The sequence below is a fragment of the Lepus europaeus genome, chromosome 23, assembly GCF_033115175.1.
Source record: "Lepus europaeus isolate LE1 chromosome 23, mLepTim1.pri, whole genome shotgun sequence".
Classification (NCBI taxonomy): domain Eukaryota; kingdom Metazoa; phylum Chordata; class Mammalia; order Lagomorpha; family Leporidae; genus Lepus; species Lepus europaeus.
This window is the reverse complement of record NC_084849.1, coordinates 699,371-721,276: the sequence shown is the minus strand read 5'-3', so window position 1 is coordinate 721,276 and position 21,906 is coordinate 699,371. Positions and strand designations below refer to the sequence as shown.

Here is a 21,906-nt window from a genome sequence, read left to right as displayed (position 1 = left end):
GGTTGATACATGAGTTTCTGATTTTGTAAGATATATTTCTGGTGATTTTGATGTTTGCTGCTTTATTATTTGGGGAGAAAAGTAAAATACTCCTTAATAGTTTGGTTAATAATATTAACATTTGATATCTGAAACCTCTATTAGCTGTAGTTAAATAAATTAACCATTAAAATCTGATATTTTAATTGTTTTTCCTTTTCTATTAAAATAATTTGTTTTCTTAAAGTCATAGAAAGCCTAAGAAATGTATGTGTGACCTCCGCGTACCGTACATTAAATGTAACGGGTACGTCATCAGTGATGCCCAGTTCACCTCTTCCTCTGCATCTCAACAGGTGGAGAGGTGGTAAAAATAGCACAGCTGGCATCCATCGCGGGACCACAGAGTCGGGTCACTCAGCCCGAGACGCCTGTGACCCTGCAGTTCCAGGGCAACAAGTTCACCTTGTCACACAGCCAGCTCCGGCAGCTCACGGCAGGCCAGCCTCTGCAACTCCAAGGTAAGGGCGGCGGCTGAGGCTGCGGATGACAGAAGAGCCGCTGCTCCCGGGAGCACTGCGCCCAGGGACCCGGGCCCCTGCTGCGTTCATTCACTGACTTGGGCTGGTGGTTTGGTTGCTTTGCTTTCCAGGTTCTTGATCCGTAGGTGGTGGTGCTGAGCCTCGCCACACACAGCTTCTAGAGAACTAGGGGAGGCTTGTGAACTGAGCGCACGGAGCGGTGTTGCCTGTTTTATAAATCAAAATAGAAGTGTTTGCCACTTTCAGTGTATGTGTGAGACAGAGTATGAGTGATACGTGTCTGAGAACTTACTTTCTTTTGCATATAGACTTTTAAATGTTAACTTCCAGATGAAAACACGCCACACCTCTGGACAAGAGCAATGTTTACCTAGTAATTGCCTTTTAAAGAAAACGAGGGAATGAACCTTGAAGTTTAAATTACTCTTTAATGACTGCATGGCAGTCAGTGATTTAGTCATTTCAGTTCCTCCCATAATTTAGGTTAGGATTCAGAGGTGGCGTCCACAGCAGCCTTGCACCGTCCTCCCCAGCAGTTTCCCCGCGAGGTGCCGCACGGTACATGTGGGGCACAGCTGGGTGGAGAGGCCCAAGAGAGCCCCGCAGCAAAGAAGACTTTCACTGTGGTTGGATTCTATAGTTGTCATTTTTTGGACCAGTGAGGGGAGGCCATCCATGAATGTCTGTGATGGTCCCAGTGATCTCTAGAACATCCCTGCACGGTGAAGGCGACCAGAGATTCAATCACACAAAACAGTTGAAGTGGCAGTAAAGGCACAGGCATCTGGGCTTAACCAGTCTTTTTGGTATTTGTCCTATTTGACAGCAGTCAGAGGTGCCTGCCATGGCCTGGGAATGGCTGTCTACTGGGCAGGGCACGGGCCTAGGACCACCCCTAGTGGATGTGTGTGGCAGTGCCTTGCCTGGACACTGCCAGCACAGATGATCTCTTCTTGACGTAAAGTAAAGCAGACTTCACTCCTTAGATGTTTCATTCATCGTAGGTGAAATATCTTCATTTTTCTCACATAACTGACCTTTGCAATGATTTGTTTGTGTATGTTTGATTTTGGGTTTTCAGCATATCAACTTGTTTATTTCTGTGCCACTTGGGTTGATAGTAGTGTGTGGCTTGAAGGCACAGGCTTGTGACTGACGTGGCCTGGTGCACGTGTGATTTCAGGCAGCGTTCTCCAGATCGTGTCAGCCCCCGGGCAGCCCTACCTGCGAGCCCCTGGCCCTGTGGTGATGCAGACCGTGTCTCAGGCGGGTGCTGTGCATGGCACCCTGGGAAGCAAGCCCCCGGCCGGCGGCCCCAACCCTGCGCCCTTGACCCCACCAGGTAGGGCACATTGAGCAGAAGGAAGCAGCTTCTTCCTGACCGTGCTTTCCTTCTCAGGCAATTGGAGGGGGGGTGTCTTTGACCGTGATGCCCAGGGCGTTCCCATCTCTGGTCTCCACGGAGGCGGATGTGTCAACTTGATTTATTCTCTTTCTCTTTTGCTTTCAAAGGCACTGGTTGTGTATAAACAGCCTCCACTGTTAGAGTTTGCTTTGGTTTCGTCCTGACGAGACTTTTGGGTCATGAGAAACCTTGTTTGTACCTTAGGGATGACTGTCTTGAAGTGTTAGTGGGTGGTGAGCACCCACACCTGCAGGCCATGCTGCTTCACACCTGGGCCATGCCCCACAGCCGCCAGCCTCCAGGCCTTGCCCAGTCCCATCACCTTCTTCACCCTGAATGTCTCCGTCTCCTGCCTGGGTTCTAGCTCTGCTGGACGTGAGCGCAGCAGAGACCCAGGGCTGAGGTGTCCTTGTCCTTGGCACCGAAAACCCTGTCCCCTGTGCTGATTGCCCCACATTTCCTCAGCCCTAGGCCCAGCTTCATGTCACCTGCCACGGTGCCAGGGCGGCGCTGCTGCACAGCATGCAAGGCTGTGCCAGCAGAGGCTTCCGGGCTGGAGTGGGAAGGGTGTGGTTGGTTTCCCATTTCTGTCTGTGTCAGTGACAACAATCCTGCTGCCTAGTTGTGGAGATCGGTTCCACCTGCCAGGTTTTCCCAACACTTAGAGGCAGCCTCCCTACCTATCCTCACCAGCTTGGCAGTTGGAGAGCTGCACCCCAACCTTCAGGATTGGCAAGTCCCATCTCTGTGGAGCCCTCTTACCTCTGAGGCACCAGAGCCAGTGTGAGGTCCAAGCCCTACCCTATTTCCTGCTCCCCAGCTGCCAGGTTCTGTAACCTCAGTCCCTGCTCACTCTTTCCCCTAAGGCGACTGTCTCATCCCAGCGTCCCTGCTTGTCCTCAGGTCCCTCTGATCACTGCCACGCTGGCTCTGGCTGGTGGAGAGTACAGCGTTGGCAGCAGTTCCCTAGATGAGTCCTGGGTGGTTCTGTCTTGAGGGCTGTGGACTTCTTGCCTGGGGGTGGGGGCAGGGGCAACACCATCATCAACTTGAGTTGATGGTGGAAGTGGGGCTGTGTGACTACCACATGCACCTTGGTGGCAGTGAAGTGAGCACAGGTTTGGGGTGCATGGAGCCAATGCCTCCAATGGTGCTCAGAGGATGGCCAGAGTCCTTTCTTTGCTGGTAGTTTGGAGTGCTTGTGGTCAGAGCCAGACGCGTTCCAGGACTGCACTTGGAGGCTGAGGCGCCAAGAGCAGGTACCCAGCAGATTGCTCCTGTGGCTTCGCGTGCACTGCAGTGCCCTCCATTTGCATTTGCAGCTGGTGTTCCCAGTCGAGTGGCTGTTAATGCCATGGCCGTGGGAGAACCTGGGATGGCCTCCAAGCCAGCCTCCCCCGGTGGAGGGCCTACCCAGGTAAGGTGCCTGGTGGTGTGCCTGCCCCTACCCAGGTAAGGTGCCGGGTGGCGTGCCTGCCCCACCAACGTCCTTTTGCTCAGACACCCATTGTTCAGAACCCTCTGCTGTGGGTGGGGATCCTTTTCAAGTCAGGTGACTTCAGGAACATCTCTCTGGGTGTGAGATTTTGATTTTAAAACATGCTTCCTAAACGAAAGCAGTGAGTCTTGGCTTTGAGGCTGCAGAAGCCTTCTTTGTCTCTCACGCCGCCTGCAAGCATCCCCAGGTGCTGGAAGTGCTCACTTGTATCCTGAGCCTTGCTCCTGCTGCTGGCAAGGGAAGGGCCCTGGCTTTCCCCACCGTCTCCCACCTGCTTCCTGTAGAACGTGGAGTGGGGCTGCCAAGGGTGTCCGTGCGGGTCTGCTGGAGGTGGTGACCTGCGGGTGTCTGCACTGATTTTTGCACAGGAGGAAAAGGCCAGGCTTCTGAGGGAGCGGCTGGACCAGATCCATCTTGCCAACGAGCGGCGCTGTTGCCAGGCCCCAGTGTATGGCCGGGACTTGCTGAGGATTTGTTCCCTGCCAGGAAGAATACACGTGCCTGGGAAGGTGACGGGGCCGGCCAGCTGTCACCTGTCACCCTCAGAAAGTAAGGGCGACTTCATTCTGACCCTGAGTCAGTGCCAGGAGTCTCTGCAGGACGTGCTGGGCAGGTGAGTGGCCTGCCTGTTGTCCAGGCTGCAGTCTTCCTTGTGGCCCTGTCTGTCCTGCTCCCCAGCAGTTCTCATCCTCTGGTGTTCATCTCATTCCCACAAGCCTCTCCACAAGACCCACCTTGGAAGTCTCTGGAAGTCACTGCTGGGGCCTGCAGCCCTGGTGTCTGGGTCCCTGTGTACTTGAGGCAGCTCAGGTCCTGCGTGCAGACCACGGCACCTGAGCCGCTGGTACTGCTGCTGTTTTTCCATCCTGTTCTTTGAAGAACCATCTTACGGAAACAACCACATGTGCAATTGAATGTTCCTTGGTGAGAAGTGTGTGCAAGATTAGAACAACAACAGCTTGAGAGGATAAACGCAATGGTTGCTTCCGGTGTTTAGTCCTTGCTGCTCCTCTTCTGAGAGTGCTGGCCCTCCTTGTGGTTCTGTGACCACAGGGACCTGGACCACGGTGCTCCAGGTGTGACTTCAGCTCCTGTTTTTTCCTTTTCTGGATAACTAGGTTTCCCCAAGTTGTTCCCAGTTTACAAGAGAGCCCTGCTGCTCCCTGTGCCATGACTCCATGTTGAGGTCTTCCTGTCTCAGTCTTTCAGATCAGGAGCGAATGGGCGCAGAAAGAGAAGGGAGAATCACCTCTGAGGCTGAGCTGGCCTGCTGCTTCTCCGGTGCAGTGTGGCTAGACAGAACCTCTGGCCTCCTGTCCTTGTCCTCCTTCGAAATGTTAACACGTGCTGGCTAACACGTGCCTCCTCCTCCCTTGAGCCTGACAGATGACCTGTTGGGTTTGGATGCGGCTACGAGCCAGTCAAAGTAAACCCGGTTTTGGCTGATAGCCATGGGAAGGGCCTTCTTGGGGCAATGGCCTCTGCAGGCTGGGCCAGGGGTGCTTTGCCGTTATGTCCTTCTGTTGACAGGGCCCTCGGGGGAGGCAGCAGCTGTAGCACTTCACATTCAAGAGACGATGCCTCTGTCCCAGAAGTCCCAGCTGAAGCTGCAAGCGTCAGACGGTGTAGGCCATGTCTGAGCCAGTTCTATGGTCTGGGGAATGCCTGCATGGTCTGCTTAGGCCTAGGCTGGCTGGCATTGGCTCCCTGCCCCTCACAATGAGGTGCCATCCATGGGGACTGAGTCTCAGCTCTGCTGTTTCTTTGGCCACTCAGGCAGAGTGCCTTGGAGCCTTGCCAGCTGTGGGCTGTGGGCCGCATGGTGACCAAGCCTGCTTTCTACCCCTTAGGGTGGCCTGTGTTATCCCTCCTGTGGTGGCCGCACCCCCGTCCCTGTGCGTGGCGAGGCCTCCCTCCCTGTACAGCCACAGGCTGCGGGTTCTGAAGCAGCGCCTGGAGGAGCACGCGGCCCCCTTCCTCCAGCAGCTGCGACGCTGGACGGCCCTGCGCTCGCTGCAGTTTCCTGAGCTGAGGCTGGTGCAGTTTGACTCGGGTACGAGGGCCCTGTTGGCATCTGGGCACCTGGGAGTTGCTGGCTGTGGACTCGGCGCTGCCACAGCCCTCTCCTGACACTCCCAATGCATCTCCATTCCCTAGGGAAGTTAGAAGCCTTGGCTCCCTTGCTTCAGAAGTTGAGATCTGAGGGGCGCCGGGTGCTGATTCTGTCACAGATGGTTCTGATGCTGGATATCTTAGAGATGTTCTTGAACTTCCATCACCTCACCTACATCCGCATTGATGAGAACGCCAGCAGTGAGCAGCGGCAGGTGAGGCAGACACTGCTTACTTTGACCTTGTGCCTCAGTGGCTTCAGCTTGGCTCACTAGGGTCTGAGTGCTGTTCATGTCCTGTGATCCTGAGCCCCTCCACTGTGTTCCTCACCCTGTCACAGGCGGCTGGGTGTCTCAGGACAAAAGCTGGGGACCTGCAGTGCTCAGCAGGCCTTGTTGGTGCACCCAGAAAACTGCTTAGACCACCTCATAATTAGAGAGCTTGTCAGGGTGCAGGGAGACAGGCCCCCAGGTTTACTGCTGGTGGGAGCACAGGGAAGTACGATTTTCCAGGAAGAACAGAAGGCCTGATGTGAACCTTAGCAAATTGAAGGTTGACTTAGTAATTCTAAACCTGCAACAGTGCACAGCGCACCACGGAACCGCCTACACTGGTTCATTGTACAAGTGTTGAAGATGACCCTGTCAGAGACAAAGCAGGAACGAGTAAGTAAAGAATTGTCTGTGGCAGCATCATAAAGAAAACTGCTCCTGGCACTGCCCGTGTGGCTGGAAGGCCTTGTCAGTAGCGTTTCCAGTTTGCCTGTGTGCCTGTGCAGGCCCTGGAAAAGCCTGGAGAGACATATGCCAGAGCGTCTCTGGGTGACAGTGCAGCAGACGGCTTGAGTGTCAGAGTTCTGAAGCTTGAGGCCTGGTCCTGTCTTAGCAGGGAGGGGGCTGCAGAGAGCTGTCCCGGCAGTCCTGGTCACTGGTCCACAGCCTGAGCAAGGCCAGAACATACGTCGTGGTGGTTCTGTTTCTCCTGCTTCCTCAGCCTTACTCCAGGGTGGTTTTGCCTGTAAAGTGCCCTGGCATTGCCTGAGGATAGATGAGAAAGCACAAATCCCTCCCCAGGAAGATTTGAACTTCTTTTGGGGCCTACAGTTTGAGCTGACAATAAATCTAAGAGAAGACCACTGTGTTTCCTCCATGTTCACTCTTTATTGTGTTCCTTAAACAATGCAGGGAGGTTTGTGATCGTGGGAAGAGCCAGGAACAATGCCTCATCTTTGGTGTAACTTGAACACTGGCCCTGTGCCACGTGGTTCAGTCAGCTGGTTAGGGAACGGTCTGTGGTTGACCATTTAGAGGTGTTAAAGGTGGCATGTCGTGTTCACCTCAGGAGCTGATGCGGAGTTTCAACAGGGACAGGCGGATCTTCTGCGCCCTTCTCTCCACTCACAGCCGCGCCACCGGGGTCAGCCTCGTGGAGGCGGACACTGTCGTGTTCTATGACAATGACCTGAACCCTGTGATGGACGCCAAGGCCCAGGAGTGGTGTGATCGGATTGGGAGATGCAAGGACATTCACATCTACAGGTGAGGCCCCCAGGAGGCAGGACATCAGGGAAGGACCGTGTGCTGCGCGTGGATTTTGGGGCTCCCTGCTGCTTCGTTTCTTTGTCCTGGGGATATTTGTATATTCCTGCGGTTTAACGGCTCCTTATTTGTACTTAACATTTGCTTGAAGTGACTGAGTGCGGACAGTGCTTCTCCGTACCTACCTGCTCTCATCAGCATTAGGGGAAGGGACCTACTCTAGAGACCAAACCTTGACAAGGGTGGTTTATATTTTGGGTTGTTTCAACTGTTTTTTGTTTTTTGTTTTTTTTTAAATAAAGATTTATAGGGCCAGTGCTGTGGCATAGCAGGTAAAGCTACTCCCTGCAGTGCTGGCCTCCCATATGGGCGCCGGTTCAAGTCCTGGCTGCTCTACTTCCCATCCAGCTCTCTGCTATGGCCTGGGAAAGCAGTGGAAGATGGCCCAAGTCCTTGGACCCCTGCACCCACGTGGGAGACCTGGGAGAAGCTCCTGGCTCCTGGCTGCGGATTGGTGCAGCTTCAGCCATTGCAGCCATTTGGGGAGTTATGGTGGTTGGAAGATTCTCTCTCTCTGTTTCTCTTTCCCTCTCTCTCTCTCTGGCTCTGCCTTTCAAATAAATAAGATTTATTTATTTTATTTTGAAAGGGTTATAGAGAGGGAAAGACAGAAAGATCTTCCATCTACTGGTTGATTCCTCAAATGGCAGCAACAGCCAGTGCTGGGCCAGGCTGAAGCCAGGAGCCAGGAGCTTCCTCCAGGTCTCTCATGTGGGTTCAGGGGCCCAAACACATGGGTCGTCAAAAAGTGGAAAAGCTGCTGCTTTCCCAGGCCATTAGAAAGGAGTTGGATCAGAAGTGGAGCAGCCAGGACACAAACTGGCACCCATATGGTGTCACAGGTGGCAGCATGACCTGCTATGCCTCAGTGTTGGTCCTACAACTTTATTTTTTCAAAAGATCTATTATTTATTTATTTGAAAGTCAGAGTTAGAGCGAGATACAGAGGAACAGAGAGAGATCTTCCATCTTCTGGATCAGTCCCCAGATGACCACAGTGTCCAGGGCTGTGCCAGGCTAAAACCAGGAACTTCATCCAGGTCTCCCACATGGGTAGCAGGGGCCCAAACACTTGGGCCATCTTCCTGCTTTTCACAGGCTGTCATGTCAGCAGGGAGCTGGATTGGAGGTGGAGCGCTTGGGACACAAACATTTTCAATGAGAGGGTGGTTTGTGTGATAAATAGGGATATATGCCTTGCCGCCCACCAATGAGAAGGTGGGTTGGAGCATGGCTTCCTTGTGAGTGTCATACAGTTCAGTTGGATGGAGGGCAGTCTTCAATGTAAGATACAGGGCAGGTGTTCAGCCTTTGTGGTTCAGATGCCCACCTCCCATATTGAAGTACCTGGGTTCAGCTCTAACTCCTGGTCCTGACTCCAACACTCCAGCTTTCTGTCACCTGCTAATACACACCTGGGAGGCAGCAGGTGATGGCTCAGTAGTTGAGTTCCTACTACTCACATGGGAGACCTGGATTGAATTCTCAGCTCTTGGCTTCAGCTTGGCCCAGCCTCACTGCACTGCCAGAGTGCAGGCAGTTGGGAAGTGAACCAGTAGATGGGGACTCTTTGTCCTCTCTGTGTCTCTGCCTCTCAATATTTTTAAACATATAAGGAGGGATGGAGGCTGGCACTGTGGCATAGAGGGTGAAGCTTCCACCTGCAGCACCAGCATCCTATATGAGTGAAATAAATCTTAAAAAAGAGGGAAAATGTGAATATGAATAGTGAATTCCAAGTGGCAAACAAGCATGAAGAACTACTTTAACTCACTGTGGTCTTGAGAAAGAGGTGCCCATTTAATGTGTGACAAACACTTCAGCAGACAGCACAACAGCGAGGGGAGCTGCACCTGCCCACCAGCCCTGGGCAAGGCCCACAGGGATTGGTTCAGACTCTTTGTAAGCATTTGGAACCTTCTGGAAGTTAAAATGACACCTGCCTGTTGTCCTCAGTACATCCACGGCCAGAGACTAGTGTGTGTTGGCAGTTTTGTGCGTGTAGTTCAAAGCAGGAACTGGGGTTATCTGCCGTGGGGAAGTGACAACACTGCTGGTGTGTAGCAGCCAGGAGGGAAGGACGCCTTTGGAGGGATTTCTGTAATGCACTGCCAGAGTGCAGTCAGCACACAGGGAGACACACCACCGGCTTTTAACATGGACGTGCTATCTCCACGGTGAAAATCCATTATGGCAGAAAAGCCTGCCCACGTAAATGTGAGGCATCAAACGGGGTGTGGCATCTTTCAGATGTTTGTGAACTAAAACAGGTGGGTGGGCCAGCGCCGTGGCTCAACAGGCTAATCCTCCGCCTAGTGGCGCCGGCACACCAGGTTCTAGTCCCGGTCGGGGCGCCGGATTCTGTCCCGGTTGCCACTCTTCCAGGCCAGCTCTCTGCTGTGGCCCGGGAGTGCAGTGGAGGATGGCCCAAGTCCTTGGGCCCTGCACCCCATGGGAGACCAGGATAAGCAACTGGCTCCTGCCTTCGGAACAGCGTGGTGCGCCGGCTGCAGCGCGCCAGCCGTGGCGGCCATTGGAGGGTGAACCAATGGCAAAAGGAAGACCTTTCTCTCTGTCTCCCTCTACTGTCCACTCTGCCTGTCAAAAATTAAAAAAAAACAAAAACAAAAACAAAACAGGTGGGTGGTATCGTGACAACATTGTAATGGTTATCTCAGAGTGGTCATCCTGGCAGAACTTCTGTTTTCTTCTTTGCACTCTTTTTTTTTTTTTTTTTACTTTGCAACAGGTTTTTATTTTTGCTTTACATCTATTACAGTGTTTGAAACCTAAAGAAATACATTTTCTCTTCAAATTTGGATGTGTATATAAATATCATTTGTCTGGACTCAGCACACTCAATGCCATGGTTTCTTGGCCTATGTCTGCTCTGAAATCATCAAGCTTTGTCTCTCTACCCAGGGGCCCTGAGAACATGGAAAATAGCCAGAGTTTATAGTTCTTAGAAAAATAAAAGCAAATGAATTCAGAAAGAAAGAAAAGGATTTGATTTATCTTCCTAGGGTCCTTAACAGGAAACCCAAGCTGTTCTTGGGAAATATCCAGTCTGTTAGGTAGTTGGGACCTCACACCCCTTCCCTTCCCTAAAAGCTTAAAGGAGTTCTCACAAAAGCTGGCTAAAAATCTTGTGTGATCAGATTGTTTATGAGTGCATGCTCAGAGAGAGATGTGTGTGGTGAGTGTGTGCAGAGTTGTGTGGTGAGCGTGTGCAGGGAGCTGTGTGTGGTGAGCGTGTGCAGGGATGTGTGTGGTGAGTGTGTGCAGGGATGTGTGGTGAGCGTGTGCAGTTGTGAGCGTGTGCAGAGTTGTGTGAGAGGAGTCCATGTGCAGAGAGGGAGCAGGCAGGTTGCATTGCATGATCCATGGAATTCCTCCCAGACGCAGGGACTGTGCTCATGAAGCTGTTCCTCCCTCCTGTTTGATGGCTGTTTCTTCTTTATTAGGATTTAGTTCTTTTCTACACTTCTGGGTTCTTACTTCTTCTGTTCTTTTTGTCTATTTTTATTTAAGGCCTCCCCCCCCCCCCCCCTTATTTAAAAGATTTATTTATCTATTTGGAAGGCAGAGTTATAAAGAGGCAAAGAGAGAGAGGTCTTCCATCTGCTGGCCACAACAGCGGCACTGGGCCAATCCAAAGCCAGGAGTCTGGAGCTTCCTCCAGGTCCCGCATGTGAGTGCAGGGGCCCAGGGCTTGGGCCATCCTTTGCTGCTTTCTCAGGCCATACCAGAGAGCTGGATTGGAAGTGGAACAGCCAGGACTTGAACCGGTGTTCTTATGGGATGCCCGTGTCGCAGACAGTGGTTTTAGCCACTATGCCACACCACTGGCCTCCCTACCCCCTGCCCCCTCCTCTTTAAAAGGATTTATTTATTTGAAATGAAAGTTACACAGTGAGAGGGCAAGAGAGAGATCTCTGTCTGCTGCTTCACACTCCAAATGGCTGCAATGATCTGAACTCTATCCAGGTCTCCTACATGGTGGCAGGGGCCCAAGCACTTAGGCCATCTTTGCTGTTTTCCCAGGCCATTGGCAAGGAGCTGGATTTGAAGTGGAGCAACTGGGACTTGAACTTGTGCTCATATGCTTTGCAGGTGTCACAGGTTAATCCATTGTGCCACAACGCTGACCCCTAGGTTCCTTTGATTTGAAATTTTCTGGAAAAATTCCATTTGTTCTTCTCTATGAAGACCATAGTATTGGAATTGTTGATGCTTCCTTGATTTGAACATGAGCATTTTATAAGCAAGCAGGCCTCCTGGGCAAGTCCTGGCATGTGGGTGAGTGCACGTGTTAGGGCCCTTCCTCATCGCCAGCCTTGTGCCTGAGCTCCACTTCTGTCCAGTGGAGGCAGCATCTGCAGCTCAGAGTCGTCACTGAGCACCTGCAGGAGGCAGGAGATACAGAGATGAAAATGCCTGTAGTAATGAGAACGAGACATCTCCTGACAGTGCTGGACACAGCCAGGGAAGTAGCTACTCTGCCCGTGTGGTCAGAGCCAAAGATGTGTGAGATAAGTCTGGAAGGACCGAGGGGTAGCACTTCCAGACTGGGTGGCAAGAAGAGGGTGGTGTGAGACAGCACTTGGGCCATGTTCTGCTTTCCCAGGTGCATTGGCAGGGAGCTCAGTTGGAAGTGGAGCAGCCGGGACTCGATCTGGTGCTCACATGGGATGCTGGTGCTGCAGGCAGTGGCTTAACTTGCTGCAGCACAGCGCGTGAATGCTTACCTTACTGAGTCTGTTAATCCCCTAAGATTTTGGATAATTTTGGATAGCCACTGGAGCTTCTAAGGCAAAGATGGCCACAGACACATTAATCAGAATCCCTCCAGGGGTCGGGGCATATTGAGGGACAGCAGTGCGTATTGGTTCCCCAGCCACTGTGTGCATCTGATCCCTGGTCGTCTTTCATGTTTCCAGGTGGCTGAACTGTCACTCTGTGTGTGTCTGTATTTCGTTCACAGGCTTGTGAGTGGAAATTCCATTGAAGAGAAATTGTTGAAAAATGGAACTAAAGATTTGATCCGAGAGGTAGCTGCTCAGGGGAACGACTACTCCATGGCATTCCTTACACAGGTACTCTCTGTTTGTGGACAGCCTGTGTGGTGACACGGGAAGCCATGGTTTGGATGCCTGGTGATGAGGACTCTTAGCTGACAGGGTCCCGTGGTTCTCAGGAATAAAATCGTGTCTTTGCTATGAAAAATAATGCACATTTCTGTGTGCAGCGCACCATCCAGGAGCTGTTTGAGGTCTACTCCCCCATGGATGATGCCGGCTTCCCTGTGAAAGCTGAGGAGTTTGTCGTGCTCTCTCAGGAACCTTCCGTAACAGACAACATTGCTCCCAAGATTGCAAGACCTTTCATAGAGGTGAGAATACGCTGGCCTTCCCCAAGGAGTTTACTGGACTGGGAGCTGTCATCCTGCTTGCCCGACCTCGCTCCGACTCCAGATGATGCTCATGGTGGCCTGGGGCATTCAGTGCCCACGTCTGCCTCGTTCTTCCTCAGCTGCCAGCCCCTTCCCTCTGCCCTTTCTGTCACAAGGCTTCTTGAAAACACGTGAGAGCGCATGACCCAGGCTCAGGGTTGGCATAGTTTTCATCAGAGCTTTCTGAGCCATATTGCATTTCCCTGCCAGCCTGCACTGCCCCCCGACCCTGTACCTCTGTCCATGTCCCACCCCCCCACCCTCCCGTACCTGCCTGGCCCCACAGTAGTCAGCTGTCTTAGCTTTACCTGCTCAGAACAGTACAGATACTGAGCTCTCTGAATATGGCTGGCTTGTGTCAGGTATATCGGAACCGTGGTGGGGACTTGGTGTGGAAATAGCACGTTGATTATCTCCTGAGCACTGGTTCCACTGGATACCTGCAGTTTTGGCTTTCAGGAAATACTTTACTGTACTAACTTGGGCACTAGGAGATTTCACACCATCACATGACGACCTCTGTGACAGTGTTGGTGCATGCACATAGTGTAGTCTGGGCCACTTCTCTCATTTCACTCCTGCTCCCTGTGGCCCCAGCCTTGGGTTCCCAGGTCCTCTGGGAGGCCTCACGGCGTTCCCCAAGGGACGTACCTGTCCATGAGATGGGCACTCAGCTGCAGGGCTGGTTTCCTTCACTCTGGTTATGTCCTCTCCTGTGGCTCGGGGTCTCACAGACCCTACCTTGTGTCAGCGGTGTGTGCTGACACTGGTATTGCTGTTGCTTGGCTCTGCTGTGGAAGCCTCAGTGCCAGACCGTGCAGCCCTCCCACACTGCCTCCTCGCTCTCCACAGCGTGTTGTCACCTCCCCCTCCACTTCTAAGCCCTGACTGTTGAGCAGCGGGGAAGCTGTGACACACGGCACAGTGTTTGGGAGCTCACAGCGAAGAAGCCTTGCCGGACCTGGCCTCCTGCTCAGATGACAGCCACAAGGCTTTATCTCATATGCTTCTTCCAGAAATTTGTATAATTTCTCTTACACAAAGACTTCCTGTACCTGTTCTATACCAGGAGCTCTAGATTACCTCATGGTGTTTAAAAAATAGGTCATGGAGAGCACACATTTGTCATGGTGGTTAGACGCTGGAATGCCCACATTCCATAGAGGAGTGCCTGGTTTTAATCCCTTCTCTGCCTCCAGTTCTAGTTTCCTGCTGATGTGTACCCAGAGAGGCAGCAAGTGATGGCTCAACTACTTAGGTCCCTTCCATGCACATGAGAGACCTGAATCCAGTTCCTGGCTTCTGGTTTTGGCCTGGTCCAGCCCCAGCTGTGATGGGCATATAGGGAGTGAATCTGCAGATAGGAGTGCTCTCTACTTTCAAAGAAGTAAACATTTTAAAAATAGTTAAGGTGGGGCCAGCGCTGTGGTGCAGCAGGTTAAAACCCTGGCCTGAAGCGCCGGCATCCCATATGGGTGCTGGTTCTAGCCCTGGCTGCTCCACTTCCGATCCAGCTCCCTGCTATGGCCTGGGATAGTAGTGGAGAATGGCCCAAGTCCTTGGGCCCCTGCACCCACGTGGGAGACCTGGAAGAAGCTCCTGGCTCCTGGCTTCAGATTGGCGGAGCTCCAGCCATTGCAGCCATCTGGGGAGTGAATCAGCGGATGAAAGACCTCTCTCTCTGTCTGTACCTCTCTGTAACTCTGTCTTTCAAATAAATAAAATAAATCTTTTTTAAAAAAAAAAAGGTAAGGTAAGCATGAGGTTGAGAAAGATTCAGTAATGCAGTAGGTTCTTTTCTAGAGTAGCCTTTTAATTACTGTTAAAGATTTCACAGGTAACCTGGAAGAGCAGTGTAGGGCCTAAGATTGTGTGTGTATGTGTGACATGTCTGTGTAAGGTGTTTGTGTGAGTCAGGAGTGACATGTCATGGCATGAGAATGTGTGTGATACCTGAGTGTGTGTGTGGTCCTTAACAGTGAGTCCTGCAGATGTTCCCACGCTGTCTCTGTTGTGGGCAGCAGCTGGGTCAGCGCAGGCTCCTCTGAAGCCGAGTGCTTTGCTTGTGTCAGGCTCTTCCTTGGCAGTTGGAGCATAGTGTTGAGAAGATGAAAATTCCACTTTCCACGCAGCTTATACTCTTGTATAGAGAGAAACAGAACTAAGTGAGTGAGTAAAATAATTTATTCATGTAAGAAGATGGAAAGGCTAGGCTGCGAATGGGAGCAGGGTGCGTCCTAGAGTGTCGTGTTGTGGATACAGAGCCAGTAGAGCCGGGGCACCACTGCAGCTGGGTGGGAGTGCGATGGGAAGCCATGCACGGTTTGAGTTGGCTGTGGTACGCTCTGGCATTCCTTAACCAGTGTCCCCTGGCTCCTGACTTTAGACTGGATTATAGTGGGCAGCCTGGGGATGGGTTAAGAGCCCGAAAGTAGACATGCAGGTGAGTATGGTGTGTGGGACAGGTGGGCAATGGTGGAGTCTCTTAAGGTGCAGTTGATGGAGCTGATGGATGTGATGGGAGAAGGGGCTGCTTTCACTGGCTTGATCCCCCCACGAAAGTTACAGGCTGCTCTTCAGCAAACGCACTTGTGCTCTGTGCCTGTGCCTCTGCCTGCCTGCCTGCCTGCCTGCCTGCCTGCCTGCTGGGTTTCTGCAAGCCTGGCTGTGCTTGCCCATGGGTTGTACCTGGGAGTGGTTTGAAGAGAAGTTTCTGTCGAAGTGTGAACACACAGAGAAAGGAAGACATGTCACAAAAATTCAGCCAGGTGCATTTTCTTTCTTCCTTCCCTCCCCTCCCCTTCATTTTCTTCTAGATATTTTTCTTTTTTAATACTTAGATCATCTCTCTGGAAATAGTTTGTTATGTGTGAGATAGGTTTGCCAGATTGCCTTAGGAACAGGTTGTATATTTTCAGTTTATGTCTTTTAACTAAAAGCTGCACGCCCACCTCAGATAGGAGTGTCTGTGTGCATCCAGGAGCAGCAGCCAGGCGTGTGCTGCTGGAGGTCCTGACAGGTGACAGTGCTCCATCCTCACTGGAGTCTGCAGGTCCCAAACTGTACTGAAGCCATCTGTGTGTGTTTCTGTGTGGACTTGCTTTTGCTGTACTGTTGGGCTGTTCCTTTCATGGTTGTGCTGTGGACAGTAGCCTCCATCTTGCTGTCGTTGGTCAGAGCTGTTGCTAGGGATGGGTGTCAGGTGTGAGATGAAACCAAGTAGCCCTTCTTTGTTCATGGAGTCTGGGAGCTCCACCAGCCCTTTTTGTCCCACCTTGCATGTTGGTGAGTTGGCCTGCTTTGCCTTCCTTGGGGCTTGCCTATCCAATGTGATTGTTGGTTTGGGAAGGCCTGGAAGGTTTATGTTTGTTTATTTTTCCTTATTTGAGAAGCAGAGCTATCTATATATATGCATCTGTACGTATATCCCTTTATCTATCTAAATGGGGGTGGGGGTTGCACAGAGATTGATCATCCATCTGCTGCTTCACTCCCCAAATCCATGTAGCAGTCAGGTATGGACCAGGCCTGCACCAAGAGCCTAGAACGCCCCATCCAGATCTTCCATGTGGATATCAGGGACCCAGGTGCTTGAATCCTCACCTGCTGCCTTCCTGTTAGTGGGATGCTTAAGTAGAAGCAAAGTAACTGGGGCTTGAACCAGGCACTCCGATGTGGGATGCAGGTGTTCCAAACTGTGCCTAACGGCTGCACCACGGTACTCGCCATTGGAAGGCTTCTTACACTCACTTCCTCTAGGCCCAGTACCTCTCCATCCACATGGATGCATAGACCTCAGAAGTGAGGCACTTGCCCAGTGGATGTGGGGACCATGGTGGAGGCATCTGCTCTAACTATTTGAAGAATGGCTGTTTCAGAATGCCTCAATTTAAAACATATATCCCAGTTTCTAAATCCAGAGGCTTTCTTTAGGCCCTCAAGAGCATCGAGTGTTTGGAGGAAGATGCACAGAAAGCCAGCGAGGCTGTGGTGCCTGGGTTGGATGCCGACGCCCTGTTGTCAGACTCAGGCGACCTGCTGGTGGAGGACGGGCCATCACAGCTGGAGGAGCTGGCTGACTTTATGGAGCAGGTATGGGGGTTTCTCCTTTTTAAATAAACTTCACCTTTTTATGAGAACAGTCACTCTTTAAATTCAAGATGTAAGGAACTTGACCTTTAGTAACTTGCTACTGACCCAATTTAAAACACTTTTCTGGAGCAGCTTACACCTATTGAAAAATACGCCTTGAATTACCTGGAATTTTTCCATACTTCCTTCGAGCAAGAAAAACAGAGAAGTAGTGGGGTAAGTGAGTCTATTTTTGGTCAGTTTAACATGAAGAATCTCAAATTTTCAGTGTTGAATTTAGTTTGAAGTAAATGTGACTTCATTAAAGTAGCAGAACCCCAGCCTCCTGGAGGAGAAGCAGTGCAAGATGGGAAAGACCCTTGGCAGCTGTGCAGCTTACGGTTCACATTGGTTCTTTGTGTTTGATTCAGAGCAGCTTAGTAAGAGGGTGTTCTGTCTGGGCTGACAGGAGAGGGGACCAGTGTCCAACACTGAGACACAAGACACCACTGCGTTTCAGGGTCGGTGCCCGGGGGAGAAGACAGCAGGGAGAGGTGTCTGGGGGTGGGCACTGCTTTTTCTGCTTGCGAACTTGCTGCTCCTGCCGCTCTGCTTGCCAGGATGCAGTCATGGCGTCGGTGAGGGAGTGGGAGTCCCGGAACATGAAGGCACAGCAGGACAGAGAGGCCCAGCTGCAGCTGGAGCAGGAGGAGGCCGAGCTCCTCACCTACACCAGAGAGGACGCCTACAGCATGGTACGGAGCGGGCCTGCACCCCTGCCTCAGGCCCAGTTGTTCAGCTGGGGGCGGCTTGTTCAACCCTCCATGCATCTTCTCGAGAAAATGCCCAGGAATTTTTATTCTCCTGTCAAAACAACCAAATTCACGTTTGTTTGTTGTTGTTGTTTTGTTTTGTTTTTAATATCCCTTGCTTTTTTTATTTTTTTTATTTTTATTTTATTTTTTGACAGGCAGAGTAGATAGAGAGAGAGACAGAGAGAAGGGTCTTCCTTTTTGCCGTTGGTTCACCCTCCAGTGGCTGCTGCGGCCGGCGCATCTCGCTGATCCGAAGGCAGGAGCCAGGTGCTTCTCCTGGTCTCCCATGTGGGTGCAGGGCCCAGGGACTTGGGCCATCCTCCACTGCCTTCCTGGGCCATAGCAGAGAGCTGGCCTGGAAGAGGGGCAACCGGGATAGAATCCAGAGCCCCAACCAGGACTAGAACCCGGTGTGCCGGTGCCGCAAGGTGGAGGATTAGCCTGTTAAGGCACGGCGCCAGCCTGTTTGTTGTTATTTTTAAGATTTACTTATTGACTTGAGAGGCAGTTAGAGAGAGAGCATGTGAGCAGGCGCTCTCCCATCTGCGGGTTCACGCTCCAGATGGCTGCAGTGGCTAAGACTGGGTTAAGCTGAAGCCAGGAGCCAGAAACTCCTGTGTGGGTGCAGGGGTCCAAGGACTTGGGCCATCTTCCACTGCTTTCCCTGGCGCATTAGCAGGGAGCTGGATTAGAAGTGGAGCAGCTGGGACCCAAAACTGGTGCCCACATGGGACACTGGCATTGCAGGTGACAGCTTAACCCACTGTGTGCCACATTGCTGGCCCCCATAATTTATGTTCCAAAGCATGTATTTCTTGGTGGCTGTCACTTTGTTAGGGATTTGCATACTTGGTGGCTTCTAAATTGCATTGCAGCTCTAAAAAGCATGTTTGTAAGTGTTTTAGTACTTACGTTGGCCAGACTTACTTGGAAGACCCATGTATGAGAATAAGTTGAAGCTTACAGTGTGAAGCTAAGACTTCGCCCCACTTAAAGCACACCTGTGTTTCCTGCAGGAGTACGTCTGCGAGGATGCCGACGGGCAGACTGAGGTGATGCCGGTAAGCAGCCCTCCTGCTGTGTCTGAGCGAGCGGCTCCCTGCCTCTCCCTGTCTCACTGAACTCTCCTCTCCACACAGCTCTGGACCCCACCCACTCCCCCTCAGGATGACAGTGACATCTACATTGACTCGGTTATGTGTCTCATGTACGAAACCACCCCCATCCCAGAAGCCAAGCTACCCCCGGTGTATGTGAGGAAGGAACGCAAGCGGCACAAGACGGACCCCTCAGGTGGGCATCATGGCGTCGAGGGGCCCAGAGCATCGCCTTCCTCCTATAGAGCCCTCAACTGTTGTCACTTTGCTGTCTGGCTGTGGCCGAGCGGCCATCTGCCGTCTGGCTGTGTGCCCTCTGTTGTCCCAGTGAGGAAACAAAAATGTTGGTTTTGCCTCTGATGGATGCTTTCCAAGCCCACTTACCCACATGCTTCTTGTGCCCTTCTTGTCCCCTTTTACTCCCTGTGTTCTGTGTCTTACTGTTCAGCTGCAGGCAGGAAGAAGAAGCAGCGGCACGGAGAAGCCGTGGTGCCGCCAAGGTCCCTGTTTGACCGAGCCGCACCAGGCATGCTCAAGATTCGGCGAGAAGGCAAGGAGCAGAAGAAGAACTTGCTGCTGAAACAGCAGGCTCAGTTTGCCAAGCCCCTGCCCACTTTTGCCAAGCCCACAGCTGAGTCTGGGCAGGACAGTCCCGAGTGGCTCATCGGCGAGGACTGGGCCCTGCTGCAGGTGTGCGGTGTAGCCCTTGGTGTGTCGAGCTGTGGGGTCACCCTGTAGACAGCCTTTGGCTGAGGGAAGGCCTCTCGCTCCCAGTGCACTGACCTCTTTTTTTTCTGCAACCCGGCGCCCTAGGCCGTAAAGCAGTTGCTGGAGCTGCCTCTGAACCTCACAGTTGTGTCACCGGCCCACACCCCAAATTGGGATCTTGTCAGCGATGTCGTCAACTCCTGCAGCCGGATCTACCGCTCTTCCAAACAGTGCCGGAATCGCTACGAGAACGTCATCATCCCAAGAGAAGAGGGGAAGGTGAGCGTGGCCTCATTGTCCTTCTGAGAGGGGGTCCAGGTGCACTGACCTCAACCTGCAGTGCTGGCCAGGGCCAGCTCGTGTTCTCTACGTCGGTGGTAAAACTGGCCTCAGGGCTCTCTGAGGATTCAGTGAGGTTGAGGGTCTACAGGTCTGCACGGTGCCTGGTCCGTAACACAAACAGTGATAGAGCTCGACCCTGAACCTGAAAGTTAGGGTCATATTTGATGTTGACAGCTGACCTGACTCCTGATGTCTTACCTGAACCAGCCTCCGTGTTGCCACTGTTATTTGGAAAACTCTCCTCTGAGTGCTGGGTCACATCTTGGCTTTTTTCCTTTTTTAAAGAAAGTATTTGTTGAGTGAGTAAAAGGAACTCTTCCTTTGTCGTCGTCGTTAGCTCAGTCACAGGAAGGTTTGTCCCTGTTTCCTCAGCTGTTGTGGTGTGGAATCCTGGCACTCTGCAGCCACTCGGCACTACAGATGCTGTTTGTGGATTAACTGTGTACACTGGGCTGAACTGAGTCACAGCACCACTCCTTAGAGAGGCTGGCTGGCTGTGGTTTACAGCCCGGCTTAGATGAGCAGCACTGCTGGTCCGGGGCGCACGCCGCCACCACCATACCTGCTTCCCCTCGCCTTTTCTCCACCTGGCCGTCTTCGCGTAGCCCCTGCTCCTTGCCAGGCGGCTCTGGCCTCTCCCCAGGGCTCTGCTGTGCCAGTGTTTCCGCCTGTCCAGTGCCCTCTGCGGTGATGGATGCTGCAGCTGGTGTGCAGGGGCAGCTGCCCTGCTGAGCACCTCAGGGCCCTGGCACAACAGGAGCTGTGGTCCCGTCTTCCAGCTGTGACAGGGTAGGACAGGTGCAGGAGAGATGGGCACCTAGTAGTTCTTACTGAGTTTGCTATGATGCCTTTTGTGTCCAAGCCAGATCCGTCGTGGGAAGAACACCACCATACGGAGTTCATTCTGAAACCACTCTGAGTCATCCTGGTTCTTATCTAAAAAATTCTTGTGCCTAAACAGAAACCATTTCTTAGCCTTTTTGTTTAAAATAAAAAGGCAAGCTCTCCTCAAAATACCATTCTGGCCGGTGCCGCGGCTCAATAGGCTAATCCTCCGCCTGCGGTGCCGGCACACCGGGTTCTAGTCCCGGTCGGGGCGCCGGATTCTGTCCTGGATGCTCCTCTTCCAGTCCAGCTCTCTGCTGTGGCCCGGGAGTGCAGTGGAGGATGGCCCAAGTGGTTGGGCCCTGCACCCCATGGGAGACCAAGAGAAGCACCTGGCTCCCGCCTTTGGATCAGCGTGGTGCGCCGGCCGCAGCGGCCAATGGGGGGTGAACCAACGGCAAAGGAAGATCTCTCTGTGTCTCTCTCTCTGTCCACTCTGCCTGTCAAGAAAAAGAAAAAGAAAAATACCATTCTGTGGTACCTTCGCCAGTACAGTGACCTACCTGAAATCTTGGGTTAAGTCATTTATGTTGCAGAAGCATTTATATTAATAGTCATTGCCTTCTATGGAAGCAAGTAAAACTAAACTTTGTTCTTCTCTCATAGCTGATTTATGAAGCTAATCCTGAGAAAAGGGCAGAACGCACTCGTAGTTATGAAGGTGAAACAGAGTAGATTGGAAAACTGACAGCCGGTGCTGAGGAGTCTGCGGGCAGCCCCTCGTCAGCCTGCAGTTTAGTGGCCAGCACTTCTGGAGCCTCTTCCTCCTTTGTAGAGTTTGCTCTGAGTCAGGAAACGCGCGGAGACTTGCTGACCTCCCCAGGGAACTCCCTGACCCTTTTCACACCCAGTCATCTCTGCTGGTGAAATGTGCATGGCGGAGGCACCCATCGCCGTTGCACCATGCAGGGCTCCAGTGTGTGCCTGTGGCGTACACAGGTTCTTTCACTGAACACACAGTCATTCCTGCCCTGGCCGTGGCTCGGGCTGGGCTCGCTGTGGGAAGACTGCTGTGGCCGTGGCTTGGGGCTGGGCTCACTGTCGGCAGACTGCCGTGGCCTGGTCTCGTACTGCCTTGCCCTCTCTCCCCACCTCCTTTCCTGAGTTTTATTTGCATGTGAGAATGCATCCATGTCTGCCACAGAACTGCCTGGGTCAGCACACAGACCAGTGTGACCTTGCACTTTGGCTTTCTTGTCCTGATGTTCCTGGTATTACTCTGGAACTCAAGGCGTTTGTCTGGCAGTAGCCACATGTGTGCACATATATGTGTACATGCATAGATGGGTGGGTGGTCACGCCTGCACCCAAGGCTGCTGTGTTGGTGCCAGGCTTCATGGGAATAATCAGAAATGCCAAGGGGAGGGACCCTGGAGAGGAAGGAGAACTCTGAGCTCTGGGA

At 52.3% G+C, this 21,906-nt stretch overlaps 1 protein-coding gene and 1 non-coding gene across 13 annotated transcripts in view; both read left to right on the top strand.

The window, feature by feature from the left end:
* EP400 (E1A binding protein p400) overlaps window positions 1-21,906 on the top strand; it is a 116,712-nt gene that overhangs the window by 69,443 nt on the left and 25,363 nt on the right. For all 12 annotated transcript variants that reach the window (XM_062182062.1, XM_062182060.1, XM_062182065.1 and 9 more), the window contains 16 exons: window positions 336-500; window positions 1,705-1,863; window positions 3,249-3,343; window positions 3,793-4,037; window positions 5,275-5,477; window positions 5,582-5,751; window positions 6,878-7,074; window positions 12,119-12,230; window positions 12,383-12,526; window positions 16,520-16,678; window positions 16,811-16,894; window positions 17,278-17,412; window positions 18,489-18,533; window positions 18,612-18,765; window positions 19,018-19,259; window positions 19,383-19,556. In XM_062182062.1, the coding sequence (XP_062038046.1) occupies window positions 336-500; window positions 1,705-1,863; window positions 3,249-3,343; window positions 3,793-4,037; window positions 5,275-5,477; window positions 5,582-5,751; window positions 6,878-7,074; window positions 12,119-12,230; window positions 12,383-12,526; window positions 16,520-16,678; window positions 16,811-16,894; window positions 17,278-17,412; window positions 18,489-18,533; window positions 18,612-18,765; window positions 19,018-19,259; window positions 19,383-19,556 (2,483 nt within the window). The remainder of the gene's footprint in view (window positions 1-335; window positions 501-1,704; window positions 1,864-3,248; window positions 3,344-3,792; window positions 4,038-5,274; window positions 5,478-5,581; window positions 5,752-6,877; window positions 7,075-12,118; window positions 12,231-12,382; window positions 12,527-16,519; window positions 16,679-16,810; window positions 16,895-17,277; window positions 17,413-18,488; window positions 18,534-18,611; window positions 18,766-19,017; window positions 19,260-19,382; window positions 19,557-21,906) is intronic.
* LOC133752378 (small nucleolar RNA SNORA49) lies at window positions 6,521-6,653 on the top strand. Its single transcript, XR_009864924.1, has one exon. It is a non-coding gene; the product is annotated as a small nucleolar RNA SNORA49 (small nucleolar RNA).